This window comes from Ochotona curzoniae, unplaced genomic scaffold, assembly GCF_017591425.1.
Source record: "Ochotona curzoniae isolate NIBS_2020 unplaced genomic scaffold, NIBS_Ocur_1.0 scaffold_2476, whole genome shotgun sequence".
NCBI classification, from domain to species: domain Eukaryota; kingdom Metazoa; phylum Chordata; class Mammalia; order Lagomorpha; family Ochotonidae; genus Ochotona; species Ochotona curzoniae.
Window position 1 is genome coordinate 9,625,511 of NW_024467095.1, and position 20,330 is coordinate 9,645,840.

Sequence of the window (20,330 nt, forward strand, 5' to 3'; positions counted from 1 at the left end):
CAAAGTCCTTACCTGGCAAGTTAGATGCCAAATCATGATATTCACTTTTATTTTTTAAAGATTTACCTTATTTTTTATTACAAAGTCAGATATATAGAGAGGAGGAGAGACAGAGAGGAAGATATTCCATCCAATGATTCACTCCCCAAGTGACCGCAACAGCTGGTGCCGTGCTGATCCGAAGCCAGGTCTCCCACGTGCGTGCAGGGTCCCAAGGCTTGGAGCAGTCCTCGCCTGCTTTCCCAGGCCACTTGCAGGAAGCTGGATGGGAAGTGGAGCTGCTGGGATTAGAACTGGTGCCCATATAGGATCCCGGCGCATTCAAGGCGAGGAGGATGTTAGCTGTAAGGCCCCATGACATTCATTCTGTCAGTACCAATCATTATCCAGATTATACGCTAGACAAAGTGGTCCGGCCTTATTTAGAGGCATTTAACATGTCTTTTTTTTTTTTTTTTCCTTTAGTTTAGTTGGATCTTTCAAGATTTGAGCTGCTTGTATGAACATATAGTTACAAGAGGTCTTTTGAACCCTGGCCAAACACTTTGAGGTTCAGTCATGTTCATGCTTGTATCTGGGAGAAAGGGAAAAGGAAAAGACAGAGAGGAAAAGAAAAATAACACTCATTACACTCATTCTCAACCACTGATTAATTCCCCAATGCAACGACCAGGGCTGGGCTGAGAGCAAGGCTAGGAGCTGGCATCCAGTCACTTCAGCCATCACCACTACCTGCCAAGGTCTGTAGTAACAAGAAATCTAGAGTCAAGAGTCAGAGCCAGGTATTGAACCCAAACTTCCTCATGCGGGATACTGATACCTTATTAAAAAAAGACTGATTAAACAGAAAGAGTGACAATCAGAGAGAGATACAAAGAGATTTACCTGCTGTTTCACTGTCTAACTGGCCACAATGGCTGAGGGCTGGGCCAGTTGGAAACCAGGAGTCACTAGTGTCCTCCATATTTCCCAAGTGGGTGGCAGGGGCCCAAGCACTTGGCTCATCTTTTATTGCCTTTCCTGGTGCCTTAGCAGGGAGCTTGATCGGAAGTGGAACAGCTAGGATTCAAACTGGTGCCCATGTAGGATGCTAGCATCTTAGGCAGTAGTCTTACACGTTATAGCACAGTGCTGGACCAAGAGCAGTTTTAATAACATAAGTCTCCAATAATTTGTCTGTTGATACCTACATCTGTATATTCAATGAAGCCTAGTATCATAAATCTTATTTTTTTTAACACAGTCTCCTGTAAATAGCTGACCATTTTGGGAAAAATAAATTTGTAAAAGATGAGATACAAAAGGTTTTACTCTTATCATTTCAGATATAGCATTATGGTTTTCTATGTCTTACATCACAAGTACAATAATGGATCTGAAAACTGACAGTAATTTTGTATCACTAAAAGAGTAGGTGGTTTAGTTATGAATGGTGCATACTGAAAATTATTTATGTAACAAGCTCTAATTTTTACTAGCAGTTCTCCACCCAACAGGGATGGCATCCTAATGAACAGCTTAGTTGTTTTTACTTTCAGCTGTGGTTCCTAACTTTGATGAAGCAAGTGGGAGATTTCAGAACATGTCTCTTTTTTTTTGAAGATTTATTTATTTTTATTGGAAAGTCAGATTTACAGAGAAAAGGAGACACACAGAGAAAGATCTTCGATCCTACTGGTACACTCCCCAAGTGGCTGCAATGGCTGGAGCTGAGCTGATCCAAAGCCAGGAGCCAGGAGCCTCTTCCAGGTCTCTCACATGGGTATAGGATCACAAGGCTTTGGGAAATCCTTGATTGCTTTCCCAGGCCACAAGCAGGAAGCTGGATGGAAAGTGGAGCAGCTGGGATTAGAGCCAGCACCCATATAGCATCTTGGCTCACACAAGGCGAGGACTTAAGCCACTAGGCTACCATGCCAGGCCTTGTCTATATATATATATTTTTTTAATGCAGATATTCTAATGAAAATTTTTATGGCAACCGGTACATGTTTTACTGGAAGTCAGACAGCTACTGAAAATCTTTCATGATCAATTCTGTGACTATAAGTTGGTATAAGTATAAAAAGGTAACCACTGTGTGGTATAAGAGTAAAATACAGTTCCTGTTCTTTTTAAAACATTAACTTTTCAAAGGTTTTAGAATAAGGAACATTTTGTGATAAATGAAATATTTTCTAGACAATCAACAGACTAAAAAGAGAAAGATCTTATAAAACAGAATCAAATTACATCCTTATTTATACAGTACATGTTCTCATATGAGCCAGTTCATACACACTTGTAAACTGAAGAATAATATTAAGACAACAGAGATATATTGACTTATATTTGTTTCATCCAGTACAATAATGACTTAAGCAATGAGGAGAAGCTTCTTCATTATCAAAGATAGGCTAAGCAATACACAAAGATCTTGATCTCCAGAGTTATGTTACTGGATTATAGGGACCTGGAATTTGATTGGATTACATAGTTGTGTTAACTGCTGAATTTAACCTGGCTGCCCTAAAGCATGGAGACGTTTAAACTCCAAAGTCTTATCTCAACAATTAATGGATCAGACTCAGGGGTGATGGATTAGCGGCTGATCCAGTTAGGGTGCTGAAGTGACTGGATTGGATTAGATGTCATGGATGGAGCTTCATGACTGAATCACAATGGCATTGCAAACAGAGACTGCACAGATGGCAGAGGAAGAACATGCTCCACAGGTTGCTGCATCCTGGGTCACCTGTGCTCCTTCCCTATACTGTCTGCCACTGTCAGCCTAGACTAGACAGACGCCTGAGAAATGGGGCTCTGTGATCTTTTCCCTTTCCCGGGAAAGAATAACAGAGAACTAATAACAGGTTGCTGGGTGAAGCCTCAGGATTGGATCCTGATGGCATTACACAGAGAGAACATGATGAGCATGCTCCCTCTCTCTCTGCTCCTCTGCCATGCAGTGTCTTGATCAAGTGCCAGAAAACTGGGGTTGCTAGACCGTGGACTGAACTTCCAAAACTCTGAGCAAAAATAAGCCCTTTTATAAGTTAGTTTCTTTCAGGCATTGAAGTTACAGTGACAGAAAGCTGACTAATACACTCCTGAAAATTCTGCATAAATCCTTCTTCATTGTAAGTGGAACTTCAAGAACTGCTTTCTTTCCTCCTGCAAACCATTTAAGGAAGTCAGGAACACAAAAGCAGTCATAAAGGCATTCCTTCTTGTGTTAAAAAACAGACCTGTATGAAGGAGGTTTATATCCTGTGCCAGGTATTTAATTTTGATGAAACTGATTTTCATTAGAAGTAAATGCTGTTAGACACTTAATGTCTCCAAAATACCATTTATTTACGTGTTTGTTTATGAGAGAGCAAAATTTCTAATTTACTGGTTTACCCCTCAAATGTCCACTTCATGGTCAGGTTGGACTAGGCTGAAACAAAAAGCTAGGAGTACAACCTGCATCTTCCACATGGGTGGCAGGAACCCATCTATTCCAGCTAATCACTGCTACCTCCCAAGGTATACATGAGAATCCACAGCAGAGTGGACTTAAGTCCAAGAACTCTGATGTAGGATGCGGGCATCTTAACTGCTAAACCAAAGGTTCATCCACCTCGAGGACACAGGATTTGTTTCTTAAAAATTTAAAAAGGATATTATTTATTTATTTGAAAGCCAGATGAAAGAGAGAGACAGAAACTCAATCTGGGTTTTGGATTAGGGTGGCAGGGATTCAATCACTTGGGCTATCATTTGCTGTTTTTCCCAGGCCATTAGTAAGGAATTGGATCAGGAAAAAAAAAAATTGAGTGGTCAGGATCAGAACCTGTGCCCATTATCAGATGCTGGCATTACAGATTGTGGCTATACCTGCTATGCTACAGCTCTGGTCCTAGGGGCCTAGATTTTAAAGAAGGAAGCAAGGATCTCAGAATCACAGTATGTAGAGAATCAACTAGACAAAGATTCTATGTGAGAACTCTCTGGAGATTTAACCAAGCTACTCTGTATATTAGGGTTGCTGGAATTATAAAATTTCACTGGTTTTGAGTGATCTGTTCATAACACTACCTCTTCTATAAGATGATGATGATTTTTACTATGTGATTTTATAAAATGCAAAGATTTCCAAAAATGCAAATATGGCTATAAGTATTTCAAGCTTCTGAGGAAGAATTCTCTTTACCTGATGGAAAGCCTTTGTGCAAATTAATAACAATTTTAGAAACAGCTATTAAAGATTTTAAGATTGAAAACAAATTTGAGAGCCCAATGCGATGACCCAGTGGTTAACTCCTTGCCTTAAACGTGCAGGGATCCAACATGGGCAATGGTTAATGTCCTGTCTGCTCTACTTCCCATCCTCCTTCCTGCTGTGGCCTGGGAAAGTGGTAGTCTTGGGACCCTGCATCTGCATGTGAGACTATAAGCTCCTGGCTCATCCTCAGATCAGCTCAGCTGTAGCCATTGTGGCCACTTGGGGAGTGAACCAGTGGATGCAAGATCTTCCTCTCTGTACCTCTTTCTCTCTGTAAATCTACCTTTCCAATGAAAAAAAATTTTAAATTCTTTTAAAAAAATTCTAAAATATTCGAGCCACTAAGCTGTGTCTGCGTGTGTGTGTGTGTGTGTGTGTGTGTGTGTGTGTGTGTGTGTGTATACCTTCATACATATGCATGCATGAAAAGAGATGTGGAATTTTCCACTGACAAATGTGAAAGGAGTTTTCTTCACTGAAGGTCAATTTGCCTTTCTTTTTCTGACACTTTTTTGCTGTGCCTTGTGGGTTTTATCCCTCAAACCTACTAATCTCTTCTAGTCAGTGGATGTTTCCTAGCAATGAGAAGCATTCTGACAAAAGAAAATGGAAAAATTAGAAAGGGAAAATGATGAAAGGGACTTCTAGAAGCAGGCAAGGGGGAACAAAAGCAAGCAAATGCTAATCAAGTGTTGGCAATTATTAAAAAGGATTGCTCACTGTCTTTCCTCTCAATCCTCTTTATTCCCCAACCTCTTTTTGCTCTCAATTCTGATTCTGTAAAGCTTAAGCCACTTAAGAAGTAATACCTATGGAAGAGAATATGGTTATTCTCAGTAAAATCCTAAGGTTAAAATATTTTAGGCAAATGTTTCATTGCTGAAACTGATGAAGGTGATATTAGCATCAAAAGATCCCAGATTTCCCAAAGCCTAACATTGCTAAAGAGTGATGACTGATCAGGCATGACAGTCACTAAAAAAAAGCCAAATATAAAAGAAATCAAGTGGATTTTATGAAGCAAACTAATGGAACAAATTTTACTTAACATATTCAATATACTTAAGAGGGTACGCTGTGGTCAAAGGGGTCTTACCACAGAGCAGAGAGGTGCTTTCTCTCAATCTCATCCAGCAGTCATTTCTGCTGTGACCTAAAAAAGTAATGCCTAATTAGGGAAGGATCATGTTGTAACGACTTGGAAGCCTTGTCACCCTCCATTTGCACAGCCAAAAAGGACTGGGATGGATATGCTGTTACCACCAAAAAAAAAAAAAAAAAAAGGTGGGGGGAGGGTGGTGAGGGGGGGCAGAAAGTTAATGAATATTACAGAGATTATTCCTACATTTAGTAAAAAGAGAGAGAGATTCCACTCATTGAGTCCCTCTTCCAACACTAGCTGGAGCTGGGCTGAAAAGGGAGTACACAGAGGTTAAGCAGCTTCCTCAAGGTCTCGTAGCTGGAAGTAAAGCAGCCATCTCTCAAACCCAAACATTTCTTACCCTCCAAGTCCTATATTCTAAACTCTGTATTCTTAACCACTGCACAATGACTAAACACTATAAATGAAGTACCTATACTTGTCGATAGTTACACTTAACAAACTGAGCTTAAGGAACCATAAATTCTCTTTGACATGTGAACATGAAGCCAGGAGCCAGCAAGTTAAAGGGCATGCACTCTGCTGCTTCCTGTGTGCATCAGCAGGGAGTTGGATAAGTAGCCGAGGTAGGACAGAACTACAGGTCCCATGTGGCAGCCTAACTGTTGGCATCACATGCCTACCCCTGAGTGAGCCTTCAGAGCCTTCAAGGGTGCCATCAAGAAATAACTGCTATTAAAATTATGATGAAGCCTATCAACATAGTTTTATTCAAAACTTCCAAAATATTTTGACATGTTGTTTCTCCACTTAATAAAAGTACATTCCTATAGCATTAAATACCCTTCCATCAAATTACTTAAAACCATTGTGTTTAACATTGGAACCAAACTGAATTTACATAACCAGTTCTTCATGTAAGGTACTTCAGTTGTACGTATTTCTTATTATACATAGAAACCTGATTTCTTCCCTGAATTCTGATATGGTAAGAGGTAGAAAGAACAGTCAAGATACTCTTCATCCTCAGGAGCTTCTAACTTCCCTTTGAGGGAGGAATGATCCAAAAAGGTCCCTCCCTGTGAGTAATCTACTCCTGGTAGGAAGAGGCCTCTTCACAGGGGCCTCTAAGGAGGGAGAGGCAAAGTGAGACAGAGAAGAAACAACCTATTTTACTAAGGTCATGTTTCTTCTTTTTTAATTCACTGAATTTGTTAAAAAAAAAAAAAAACTCTTCCAAGCTTTAAGACATTTTTATAACACTTCCTGATTAGTCAATAACCATGAGGAACTGTTTCAATTGACCTGGATGAAGACAGATGGATGCAAACAGAAAGAATGAGCTCCTATCTACTAGTTCATTTCCCCAAATGCCCACACTGGCTGGGGCCAGGAGTGGAAACTCCCCTTGTCTCCCATGGATGCAGCAGGAACTCAGAGCCATCAAGGTTATGTCCCAAGGTCTGCATTAGCAGAAAGCTGTAGCCAGGAACTGAGCCCAGGCTCTCCTGAGAATGGTGCTGGTGTTTTAACTAGTGTCCTAACAACTAGACCAGACAGCTGATTCGTACAGAGATTAGAGTAATTGCCCAACGCATACAAGGTAAATTAATGATTTTGAGTAACAATTTTTTGAATGGCTGGTATAAACAACCTAGTGATTATGACCAGTAGCAAGTGGGCCCCCACCAGCAGCATCAGCATCACACAGGAACTTGTCCTGCAAGATACTGGGCCATCATTCAGAAGCTCTGAAACCAGTCAGGGCCCATGTGTACATCTGCATTTCGCCAAGTCTGTCAGAAGAGTGTGATGTGGTTTAAGATCCTCTGGTCTTCCTTTCTTTGCCTCTTCAGTAAATTTATTTCTTCAGAATTAAAAAAAAAAAGTTAATTACATTAAATAGGCAAATGATCCTTTAGAAACTGCAACTAAAACTCTATGCCTTGGGAATAAGAGATTCCACGTTTTGTCTGTATAACGCTCCCTTGCTTTCATTCTGAACTTTAATAAAAAGACATCAACTTGGCCATTTTAAGAATAGCATCTAAGCAAGCAGTCTGTAGACACAGTTCAGGAACCTTTTATTTTTAATCTTAGTAATTTGGAAAACAAGCACTGAAGAAAGATGAGCCTGTAAAAATAGAGGGACAGACTGCAAGAAATCATTATAGAGAAAGATAATGAGTTGAAAAACACCAATTTATACAGAAAACTAGTATATCCTGGGCATTCGTATGCTGTAAAACAGTGAACAGAAAAAGAAATGTATACTAAACACTCTAAACATCTAGCACAGGGACTTAAAAATAAATAAAATTCTAAAGTATTGCTTTCACATAAGTCAGAAGATGTTACTTAAAAACCAACCAACTGGCTTTACTTGGCTTTGGGTTACCTTACTTTTAAAAAGCTTTCTATTATAAAATCTTGATAGTTTTTTTTAAAAGATTTGTTTATTTTTATTGGAAAGGTGGATATACAGAGAGGAGGAGAGACAGAGAGGAAGATCTTCCTTCCAATGGTTCACTCCCCAAGTGACCGCAATGGCTAGAGCTGATCCAATCTGAAGCCAGGAGCCTGGAGCTCTTCTGGGTCTCCCACGCAGGTGCAGGGTCCCAAGGCTTTTCCCATCCTTGACTGCTTTCCCAGGTCACAAACAGGGAGCTGGATGGGAAGCGGGGCCACCAGGATTAGAACCGGCGCACATATGGGATCCCGGACAAGTGCAAGGTGAGGACCTTAACCACTGCGCTAGTGCGCCTATAAAATCTTGACCTTGCAGGAGTTACATAGGAGCTTCAACTAGAGGTTCTGATACTCAAGAGGATCAAGCAAACACTACTATCTTTTAACAAGAGAACACAATAAATAAAGTGATAAAACCAGACACAATTCTAAATGCATCCTGGAGGTTACATTATATAAAAAACTAGGGTAAAATGTTAGCTGTAACAAGACACATGAAAGTAAGTTAGGGAAGAGGTTCACAATGAAAAATGAGATCCCACCTACCATCATCAAGAAACCCCTTCATAAAAGAAAAAAAAAATGTTACTAATAGGGGTCCAAATCAAGTAATCAATCTCAAAAATAAAAACACAAATGGAAAGTAGTTATAGCTAGGCATATGAAATGCCATCCACTTGCTCCTTCTGAGATATGCAAATTCATTTTGTATTCTCCTATTTTTTATAGGTGAGTTTAGGATTGGTGAGAGGAGGTACTGTTGGCTTCCAAGTTCATTGTTAGTTCTAAAGGAAAGCTTCAAAGCTGAAACTTCATTGTCATCACTCAAGCACCTGATTGAAATTGATGACACTAGATAACCAACACCATATAAAGGAAGCCAAAGAGGGAATTTAAAGACTAACGCCGTGCTGGAATGAAACCTTTAAAGTTTATGAAGTCACCAGTAGCTAAAGCTTTTATGGTGGCTGGAATCCTCCCAAGCTGCCTGGGGAACCATGAACACGCAAAAACCATCAAAGCAAGATCTGCTAGCAAGTATTTAAGGGTTATGTGACCAAACGCCCCCAAATTCTACCTCCTTCCTCACTTGAGTGTTTCTGTGATTAGATTTAAATGGTATTACGAAAAACAGCAAATTTCTAGGAAGTGAACCTCAGATGAAAACAGTAATTACCTGTAGGGGAGTTATTTATCTCAGAAGTCAGAGAAAAGGCACAGATTGGCCAAATTCAGTTTCTACTACTCATGTTCTCTTCCTAGACTCTACTCCTGATTTCAGTCCACTCTTGTACTGGTTTTAGTAAATACATAAATTCCTTATGCTCTGTGATGTCATTGGAAAACTTAACAGGTACCCAAGGCTTATCTCTTTCCATAAAAAGCAAGACTGAATATATTCAAGGCTATCCATTGGTATTATTTTAATGATACAAGAGACAGAAATGACAACAATATTTTATAGATAGATAGATGTGAAAAATTCCTATCTCTAGGTTTTTCCTTCTTGGCATACATCGATCACTCAATACAAATGAATTCCTAATTAATTCAGATTAATTAATGCTATTAAAGGGGGAGCAATTAAACACTTCAATTACTCACAGACCATGCTTCTGGCAAACTCAACTTCAAAATAGCACATGGGGTAGGTGCTATGGTACCATATATTTCGCCTGCATCTCATGTGGGCCTTGGTTTGCATCCTGGCTGCTCCACTTCCAATCTAGCTCCTTGCTAATGTACCTGGGAAAGCAGTGGAGGGTGGTTCAAGTGTTTAGGCTTCTGCCCCAATATTGGCGACCTAGATGGAGCTCCTGGCTTGTGGTCCAGGCCTGGCCCAACCCTGGCAATTCAAGCCATTTTGGGACTGAATCAGTGGATGGACAATTTTTCTGTCTCCCTCTTTCTCTCTGTAACTCTTTCAAATAAACAGAAAAAATTTAAAAAGAATAGTAGCATAGTAGTAGTAACAATGTTGTCTTACAAAGCATAATATTTTCAGTTAACATTTGAATTTTAAACAGACACTTTGAGAAGTGCAACCATTACCTACATACTACAAAATATTGCCTGTTATGGTACTTAGACAACACCTAAAAAACTGTTTACCTAAAATTCAGACAAAACTGGGTGTCATCCTTTATTTTTATTTGCTTAACCTGATATTCCTAACTAGGAATGAAGCAGGGAGATGGCCAGCCAAGAGTTGCTGAGTGAGGGCTGCCAGCACCTGCACTGCAGCCTCACCAGTGCAGTTCAACTCCCACTCCCCTAAGTGCACTGGAAAACCACAACTGCCGCAGTTAAATCCAACAGAGTTGCCAGCTGTGTCCCAGCAATGACCTCTACGTCGAGCTAATTGAAAAGTCAGTATAACAAAATTATCATGGCTGCCATTCCCACTTCTCTATGCACCTGAGGAAGCACTTCTGAAAGTCCCAAAACAGGACAAAGAAATGGGTGGAATTGAAGCCCTGCCCCTCTGCCCTCTCTGAATATTCAATTAAGCCCCACAGCTGACACCAACACTAATCCCTGTGCCTTCAGATCCTGTAAAGGGACAGCCCAAATCCTGTTATGTGTGCCTCTGCTGAGCCTGCCTGCATTCATTCCAGCCTTTACACTTCTACTTTCCATGCAAATCAATCTTGCCTCTGTGCTGACCTTTACCTATTCCTCTGCCTTGGATGCCTTTTTGTGACAGAGACATGGGCCACTCCACAAAAGGAACCAAAAAAGGGCTCTGTGTATTCAAATTACATGCTACAACTCATGTATTTGATGGGGTTTAAATTCTCTCTTAGAGCCCACTAATCGGGAACTCCTATGACAAATCTACCATTGATATATGTATTATTCTGCTATTTACAGTAGTTTAATTAGTTATCATTAACATGTGGAAATTAGGCATTAAAAAAATCCAGGTTCTGATGTGTGTATGTATATGTATTTTATGTATATATATATTATATATATATTTATTTACTTTTAGAAATTCTAATAACAGCAGGGACACATTTCTACTTGATAACAATCTGGATGTGAATAGCTGCTTGCTTAGATGGCTTGCATATGTTCCTATCTGCCATGGTCCTCACCATTCCCTATTCTCCAACATTAAGCTGCCATTACTGTAACAGGCATTAGATTTCCCTAGTCCTGTTTTGTATCTCACCTCACTAATCTGTTGCCTTTCTGGCCTCTTAAACACTCTGAATTAATGCCATGGGTTTTGTCATACTCATTCATTATCTAGTTTTCTCACAAAGTAGGATACTGAGAAAAGCTAAAATGCTGCTAACCCTGGCTTTTCCTATTGGTTTTTAAGGTTGATGAAGACAGTTAGTTTGACATTTTATTCATTCTTTTTTGGTTTTAGCACCTAGTATGGGGCCCATCACACAGCACAAGTTAGGTAAATATCTGACTAATAATGCTTTTTAGACAAGCAAAAGCAAAGGTAATTACAGAAACGGAAGTCAAAAAGTGGAGCAATTTAGAGATAATTGGTATGGAATCGGTAACTACAAATATGTTGATTATGTTGATAGTCAAGACACATTGTAGTCAGTGAAGTATATAATCCTTTTGAAAAGCATTCAATATAATAATTAGAAATCTGGTAAGCTCCTTATACAAAGCACCAGTTTGTGACAAGAAGCCAGATAAATTAAACATCATTAAAATCCATCTTCCCATGAAACAAACCTAAAACTATTTTGTGCTTCCCAACTGCAATCACTTTCCCCACATACTTTGGATTTTGGAAGGCTGTGGAGATTTAAAAAGAAAGGAAGAAAAGACGTTCTATTCGTCTGAACAATTTAGTCCAAAAATTCTGGCACTGAGCTCTCAGGCACAGAGACAGTCTACTCATTTCCCACTTTTAAACTCACTTGTACACCTTCATGGCGATTTTCTTCAATGGCCAAGGAAGAAATAGTCTTTCTGAGTCTCTGTTACACTTTTTGGGTGTAAGACATTTAGGAGACAAACTTGGGGCATGGATATTGCTGAATTTCATAATTACTATAGTTGAGAAAAGGACAAACTATTTCAAGTCCCAATTACTTAAAATAAAATCCATATCTGGGGATGACACTGTAGCACAGTGGGCTATGCTGTCATCTGCAATGCTGGTATCCCATATGGGTGTGGGTTGGTATCCCAGCGGCTCCACTTCTGATCCACCTCCCTGCTCATGTCCTGCAAAAAGTAATGGAAGATGGCCCAAGTACCTGGACACCTGTGAACAACATGATGGACCCAGAAGTTCTTGGTACTTGCCTTTGGCCTTGGCCCAGCCATGATTGTTGCAGTTATCTGAGGAGTGAAAACAGACAGAAAAATCTCTGTATTTCTTTCAAATAAATAAATGAATCTCAGAAATTCCATGATTTATGTTTGCCATGCTACACAAAAATGTCTTTTCCATTTGCTTTAAATATATTTATTGAAAATCTGCAGTGTGCTAGGCACCACTCTAGGAGAAAGGACCACAGAGATAAAAGTCATGGATTTGGATTGCAAAATATGACTAGCAATGCAAGCAATTACAATACATCCATGACCTCTGTGACAAATAAAGCAATGTGTAAGGTTTAGGGAAAATCCATGGTTGGGAGAACAGCTGAATCTGCCAATCCTCTGGGTAAGACATGAGGGCAAACAGTTTAAGGAGCAGAGCTAACAGGAGGGAACAGGGTACTCCAAGCAGCAACATAGCAGTGACATACAGCACATTCATGGAACTACGCTTATTCTTAGTATTCAGCCATCTGACCCCAATAAACAAGCAACGAAAGCAATCCGGGCGAGGATCTCAACGAGGGCAGTGATGATCAAGCGGAGTGAGCACGTGCGAGGCTCACTGGTCAGGATTAGGTGGTGACCGGAAGCACTTGGCTGCTGCTGTGTTCTTGGACTAACTGACCTCCAGAGTTCTGACCAGATGTACCTTCTGAACCTCGATGAGCTCTTTATTACAATTCACGGGAGTCTGCCCGTTAGGCATGGCTAGAGCACCACCCACACAAGGTCTCTGGGCTCAATTCAAACACCTTGGTGTACAGGTGGCTCAGTTTTTGTGATTACCAGCACGAGCTCACATCTTTGTTTGGATATCCAAGTTCTGGCACCTAAATCTGCCTCTTCATACAACACTACTAACGTAATCTTTTTCTAACTTTGTCTTATCTCTGCTTCTAATCTTCAGTTAAGTCATTCACTTGAAAAGGTGTTTTGTTTTTACTAAATGCTTATGATGTGTTTAAAGAGAAAATGCTGAACTACTAATTGCAGGCAGAAAAAGCCCTTTATTAAAAGACTTCTAAAAAAGTGAATATTTGTTAGCAGCTACACATTAAAACATATTAGTTTTCTATCTAAGAAACAACAGAAAACAAAACCATACTTTTACAATATTTATTTTTACAGACATAATGGCAATAAGCCAATTTTCTCTTATGAATGATGACAAATATGGATTAGGAAAAATTTTTCTTATTGCTAAAAATCAACCAGATACTGGCAACATTACATCTTAATATAAATAGGCATTTAATTAATATGTCATTGTGTTAATAAGCTTAGGGGATATAAAACAAACAAACAAAATCCAGGCACCTGAATCACTTGGAGTGCTTGCTAACAGTCATGAACTTTGTCTCTGGAACTGCTGATTCAGTACGGCTGGGTGTGGCACATGAATTAGCATTCCTAGCGAGTGCCCAGGTGATGCTGATACTGCTGGGGAACCTTATTTTGAGAACCACTGCTGTAGAGCAATCTGGGGCGTGAATGTGGGGGAGGAGGATGCACCCCAGTTGCGGTTTATTTTTCTTCTAAAACACGTTTCTAAATTAGAGACGGGTAGTTTAGGAAGTTAGGTCTAGATCATAGGAAAGATTCCAAAACACCAGTCTCTTCTGAAGAAAGAAAATGAGCAATGCAACTGTTTTTCATGGCTATTTCAGCAGAGATGCTCTATAGATCTTTATAGACATTGCAGTTTTATTAGTAAGACCCAGTGTTGCTATGGTGACCAAATGGAAAGGCATAATCAGTATACCGGTGAATGAAAACTGGAGAATGGATGATAGATGGATTTACATTAAAAAATACATCACACATTTTTTTTTGCTATTTAGGGTACACATTCTCCTTTAACAATGAGCTATAGGGCCTGGCACAATAGCGTAATTAGGATCCTTGCCTTGCATGCCCAGGATCCCATACAGGTGCCGGTTCTAATCCCGGCAGCTCCACTTCCTATCAAGCTTCCTGCTTATGGCCCGGCAAAGCAGTAGAGGATGGCCCAAAGCCTTGGGACCCTGCACCTGTATTGGAGACCCGGAAGAAGCTCCTGGCTCCTGGCTTCAGATTGGCTCTGGCTGCCGCTTGGGGAGTGAACCATCGGATGGAATATCTTCCTTTGTCTCTCCTCCTCTCTGTATATCTGGCTTTGCAATTAAAAAAAAAATCTTAAAAAAAATGAGATATAGTCACACATAAGGCTTTTCATCCTTAAAAGAGGCATAGCCCCACTGCATTTCAAAAAGGAAATCAATATCAAGATCTTTTTAGAAAGATGAGGAGGAAAAGGTACAGAAATCACATTGTGGGATTAAGTTAAGCAGAAGTAAGCATAACGGCCCCAAAGTTGGTGAATTCATGGAAAGGGGCTATTTGGCCAACTGGAATCATTCAGTCTTGCATAGGGAGAGGCAAAGAGGGCACAACCATTATGACAGAGTTCTGGGGATGGAGGGAGAGAGCAGGAAGTGGTAAGTGGATGGTCTGCTGTCAGTTTCTCAAGCCTGAGTGGAACAAATAATTCAAGAGGAAGAACAAAATGATTGGGCAGTAAGTACCATAAGAAATTGCTCATAGGGGAACAAAAGCATATGCATCATAGTATGACTACAAAAATGATGCTTAAATTACAATTTTAGCTGTAATTTTAGCAAACAAAAAGACCAGTATTCATGGAATTTACTCCATATTTCCCATGTCAAATTGCAGATCTCTGCATTTAAAAGAGAATCTTCCAGTAGAACTCTTAAATGTTTAGACAAAAGACTGAGATTTATCATATCTGAAGTGGTAATAACAAATACAGCCTTCTATTGTTTTTAGATCGATTTTATTTTTAATTGTAAAGTCAGATTTTTACAGCTAGAAAGAAAGACAGAAAAATCTTCCATCCACTGGTTCACTCCCCAAGTGGCCGTAATGGCTGGAGCTGAGCCAATTCAAAGTCAGGAGCCAGGGGCTTCTTCTGGGTCTCGCACTCAGGTGCAGGGTCCCAAGGATTTGGTCCATCCTCTACTGCTTTGCGGGCACATAGGCAGGGAGCAGCAAGAGAAGTGGGGTGGCCGGGACATGGACCGGGAACTCATATAGGATCCCGATGGTTGAAAGCCGAGGATTTAACTACTAGGCTATTATGCCAGGCGCAATGAACCCCCTTTTGAAAGCATCTTAGCTACAGCTTTTTTTACGAATTCTTCAAAATTACTTTTACCATCTCCATCAGCAATCCTTGCCAAACATAATTAACTCTCAAGTCTACTCAGAAGATACCATTCGTCAAACCATACAGGTCTGCTTCCTCTTTGTGACCTCCTCAAGGGCAGAAACCACGTTTGATTAATTGTCTTAGCCCAGTAGTAGGTAGCCTGGCTCCTGAGACACACTGTCCAGGTTCTTAGTGCATTCTTGTTCATGTGCTTTGTAGCTAGCTCCCTTACACATTACAAAGCCTGGCATCTCACAGGGTTTTACTATCACAAGTTTAGTGGTTTTATGCTACTGCACTTCAATACAAAAGCTTACTCCATTTTACAGTGTTACCTTTCAGATAAAGAAACAGAAGCAGAGAGGTATTAAATGCTTTGGCTCAGATCCAAGGGCATCACTGGTAAAGAACATCACAGACCCCAAGATTCCAGATTGACTGACAGGCAAGCTAATTTCAAGAATCTTCCAGAGCAATTTATGAGAAAAAGCATACATGAGACAGAAATACAGGCAATAATATTTCATGGAGCGACAAATGATATGGTATATTACCAGAGAACAACACTTCTCAAACTTAAGCGACAGAACTCTTTTACAAATTAATTTTACACAAAACCACTGCACGAAGCTTAGAAAAGCAGACAGTTTAAGAGCAGGGAGGGTCCAAGAGTGCCATCTGTCTCTGCTGTGATGCAGCCCTGTGGGGCTCCCTGGGGACTGGAGAGAAGGTAGGGCAGGGTTCACAGGCATAGCCGAGAGGAAGAAGCCAGAATTGACATGGGCTCTTGGGCAGTGACGGTGGTAGGAACAAGCCCGAGGTAGAGAGACAGGAGTGAAGTCGAGATTTGTTAAGAATGGGAAAGCATGAGATTCAGACTCTCAGCCAGTGGTCTGAAGGCAGCCAACTGGAGAGGGTAGGCTGGCAGCAGCTGCAGGATGGTCTGCAGAGAGAACTCACGTCTCCAGCTGGAAGAGGAGCTCTTCTCGTATTAACATTTTCAACGTGTGGGAGACTTGGGAAGACAGATTTGGTTTTTTTCTCCTTTGTTTGCCTCTCACAGGAGACGGGGTTTATAGCTTATTAAAAAAATAATAATAAAATGTTACCGTGACAAAGTGCCTGGCAAGCATTGTGCTCTTGATCCTTTCTCTGAATTTCTCTCAGATCACTTGTGCTTTAACACAGTTCTCAGGATCCTCTTTTCTGGAGGGTTTTTTCCTCTCAACTCACCACCAATAAGGCTTGTGAAATTATTCTAATGTTTCGACTTTGTGTAACAGTGTACTAAGCAGACCCCTCTCTTCCAATTCCTGAGGCATGGCTCACTTAACACAACACACAGAGAATATAGTACACATAATCACTTCCACAGATACAGTTCTAGAGGGAATCTCCATTTTTGAGCATAAAAGTCAATATTTCAATATCCAGTTCACCAGATTCATGGATTTATTGGCTAAAACTCAAAGGACAAAAGACCAGGTGCCTTCATAGCCTCAGTGCATCCTTCAAATATTCGATTATTTAAGGTTAAGGGGTTGGGAATGTCGGCCTCCAAGTCACTTAAGATCTGCAAAATCATTCGGTCCGGCCTTGGAAGGACTTGAAATCCAATACATTTACACAGGCTAATTTTTAAGTCAATCACTTTGTATGGTCCATGCTAGAAATAGTCAATGGCCCTCTGCGGAAAAATGGTTCTGCACTTCTGCTCTAGACAAAAACCAATGGGGATTCAAAGGGATTTCCTGCAAGGACTCCCAGCAACTTAGAGCGGTTGAATTTCTGTTTGATTAATCTTACACTGACAGGTTTAGGACCACAGCTAGTTATTACCCAAGTTGTTAATGTACTTGGGAAAATAGTGACAAAAGATCCCAAGTACTGTAGGCCCTGCCACTCCCGTGGGAGACCTGCGTGGAGTTCCTGCTTCTGGGTCTGACTTAGCTCAGATCTTCACACGTGGCTGCTGCGGACATTTGGGAAGTGAACCAGAGGATGTAGGATCTCTCTCCCCTCTCCCTCCATCATTCTGTGTTTTGAATGAATAAATAAATAAATAAGTAAAACTAAAAATCTTTTAATGGTGATTATCTTTGGTGGCTTGAAAAGAACTTATTTACTTGAAAGACACAAAGATCTTCCATCTGCTGGTTGGCTCCCCAAAAGCTCTCGACAGCTGGGGGTGGGGAAGGACAAAGCCAGGAACCAGGAACTCAACCTGAGTGTCTGCAATGGGTGAGAGGAAGCTAAGCACTTGAGCCATCATTACCCAGTCACCACCTGCATAGCCATATCTACTTTCAGTGCTCTAAGAACAGCAGAGGAGTCCTCCTCCATCTACAGTCCTGCCCTAGAGGCATATCCCTGGAATACTGAACATGCAGTACAGTATCTTGAATGTAGCTATTCTCTTGTTTCCCTCATAAGCCAAAGCACAGATGTCCAATCTCATGCCTTTAGTAAAAGATAGTCCATGATCTTACTTTCCAAGGTAGCAAGAGAATTTCTATACACCATTTATCTTTATTTGTTTAGTGAAACCTACAGAGTAAACAAAAAGTAAAATGTACAAAATGAGACACTTTTTACAAGGTCTGACAAAACCTTATGTGACAATCTCAAAAGATCTTTTATTCTAATTTAAAATAAATTGAAAAATTCATAGAATCAGAATCATGGTAGGTTCTTAATGATTCAACAGATGTACCTTCAATTTGCCCCTCTTGCATTTTCAGCTTTAGGCTTTTGCTATTTCCTATAAAGAGTTCAAAACTTTCTACCTTATTTATTTCCCAGACGTTTGGTTTTCTCAGCTGCTATAAACTTAGTACTTACAAAATAGATTTAGTTCATAAACCATTATATATTTGAGACCCACCTGGAAGTTCTTTGGTGGGACATTAGGGAACAAAGAGAAATGAAGGAAGACTTTCCTTTCTCTCAGTTCTTGGAAGAAAAACACTGGCTGTTACAGTATGTCCAAAGTTGTGGGATTTGAATTATGTCCCCTCAAAAGGACAGGCTGGTGTTCCGACTTGCATGTACCTCAGAATGTCACCTGAGTGAGATATAGTTTTTTTTTTTTTCCATCAAGTTCATAATCCAAAGTGACTGGCATCTTTACAAAAAGGAACATTCAAAGAGAGGCACACATGTACGGAGAACACCATGTCCATGTGATGGTAAAGAAAACGGTGATGACACATCTGCCAGCTAAGCAGTGTCAAGTTGCCAGCAGACACCAGAAGCGCACAAAGAGGCCGAACAGATTCTTCCTTAGTGCCCCCCACTCTCAAAGAACCCATCCTGCTGACACATTAATCTCTGACTACAAACTTCCAGAGCCTTAGATGATGAATTTCTGTTAAGACACTCAATGTACGTCAGTTTGCTACAGCAGCCTCAGCAAACTAATACACTCACACATATCTGAAACTGACCTTTTCCCTTCAACTGCCTGGAAAAGAAATCAAAAGAGGATGTAACAGGCCACAACCGCAGACAGTCCAAGTTCTCCTTTACTTCCTTCCCTGTGCCTGTCTTCCTTCTTTTGGCTCCCTTCTCTTCCCCTTTCCCTGTGTGATAGCTGTGGCCCTGGAACCTATGGCTCCTAAAGTTGCGTTGGTGCTGACAGCTGTCTTCAGGGCAAGTGAAAGGAGGAAATGATGAGCTGTAAGGACCATAAGATAAAATGACCAAATGGTTATAAAGATATCAGAAAGCTAAGGAGAAAATAAGTTTCTGAAGGATAGGCTAGTAAGCAAGAGCAGCTATGAGAGAGAGAGAGAAAGCAAGCAAGCCTTGGGCACTGCAAATAGTTACCCAAAAGATATAGTTTGAGTTCTTTGTTGACAGCAATGAAATATTGAAAGGTGAAACAAAAGGATGTGTGCTATTTTTGTTCCGTGACAGAACTACATTTCATTTGTGAAAATCATCCATAATTGCCTTGTGATATTTTATGACTGTATGAATAATCATACACTATGAGGCTTTAAGCTACTAAATTACTAAAACTGTGTTTAATGCATATATTAAGATTATAAGTGGTGGTTTAAGAAACACCAACTGCAACTACTTTTAAGATCACAAATTCTGATCTTGGTACTTTAACCACATTAGGCAATAAGTGATATCGCAGAGATATTCAAAGGTATTTTAGGAGTACAGATTAATAAAAAAAAAAAACCACACGGAGCCATCCCTCTAGATCTGTGGGAGATTGTGTACAGCTCTTGTGATACCAAAATCTGTTGTTGGTCAGGTCCCTTATAATAAAGTCGGATTAGGTTTTCAATTCTCCTGACTACTTTGAATTATCTCTATAGTACTAGTAAGACTTAAAACAACATAAAGTTGCACTGCCATAATACAGGCTATGTAAACTGTTGTTATATTTGACTGTTTAAGGGATAATAACAAAAACTGTACATGTTTAGTAGAGACTAATTAATGCAAAAATCCACATAAATGAAGAGTCAACTGTACTTGTATACATACATAAAATTCAAAAGAAAGACTGGCTATGAAAAATACACCTATTCTTTCCCTCTTCTTCCTATCTGTGAATACTCGGGTTTATATCTGCTAACTTCTGCCTCAATTTTAGAGAAGTAAGTCACTGAATCCAAAATGTGAATGGGTCCATCATGGCAAACAGAAGAACAACAGACACAACTACCTTACACCTCAACTAGATTGCAGAAGCAGAGAACGTAGAAGGGAGAAGTGTTTGTCATTAAAAATGTAGGTAAAATATTCACAAATATAAGCATCCATACATTTTGATGAGGTTTAATAATTCACTTATGGTCACAGGAAGTACACTATACTTGCATACAAAAATCTTCTCTCAGTATAAATGGCTCTAAAATTACTTTTTTGTGGATATCAAAAAGATTAAATTCTGCTTAATTTCTAACTTGAAAAGTGATGGAAAGGAGGAATTGTAGAAATTTTAGAGGTCATTAAAACTAAAAAGT

General features: G+C 40.0%; 1 protein-coding gene across 3 annotated transcripts in view; it reads right to left on the reverse strand.

Moving 5' to 3' along the window:
- Positions 1-20,330, reverse strand: part of ZNF277 (zinc finger protein 277) — a 64,891-nt gene that overhangs the window by 25,595 nt on the left and 18,966 nt on the right. Inside the window, exon 2 of one of the 3 annotated variants that reach the window (XM_041002536.1) lies at positions 5,346-5,402. The exons of 1 other annotated variant lie outside the window; for it this stretch is intronic. In XM_041002536.1, coding sequence (XP_040858470.1) covers positions 5,346-5,402 — 57 coding nt within the window. Of the gene's footprint in view, positions 1-5,345; positions 5,403-12,061; positions 12,147-20,330 lie in introns of all 3 variants that reach the window. One more of the 3 variants, XM_041002537.1, reaches the window with a different exon arrangement.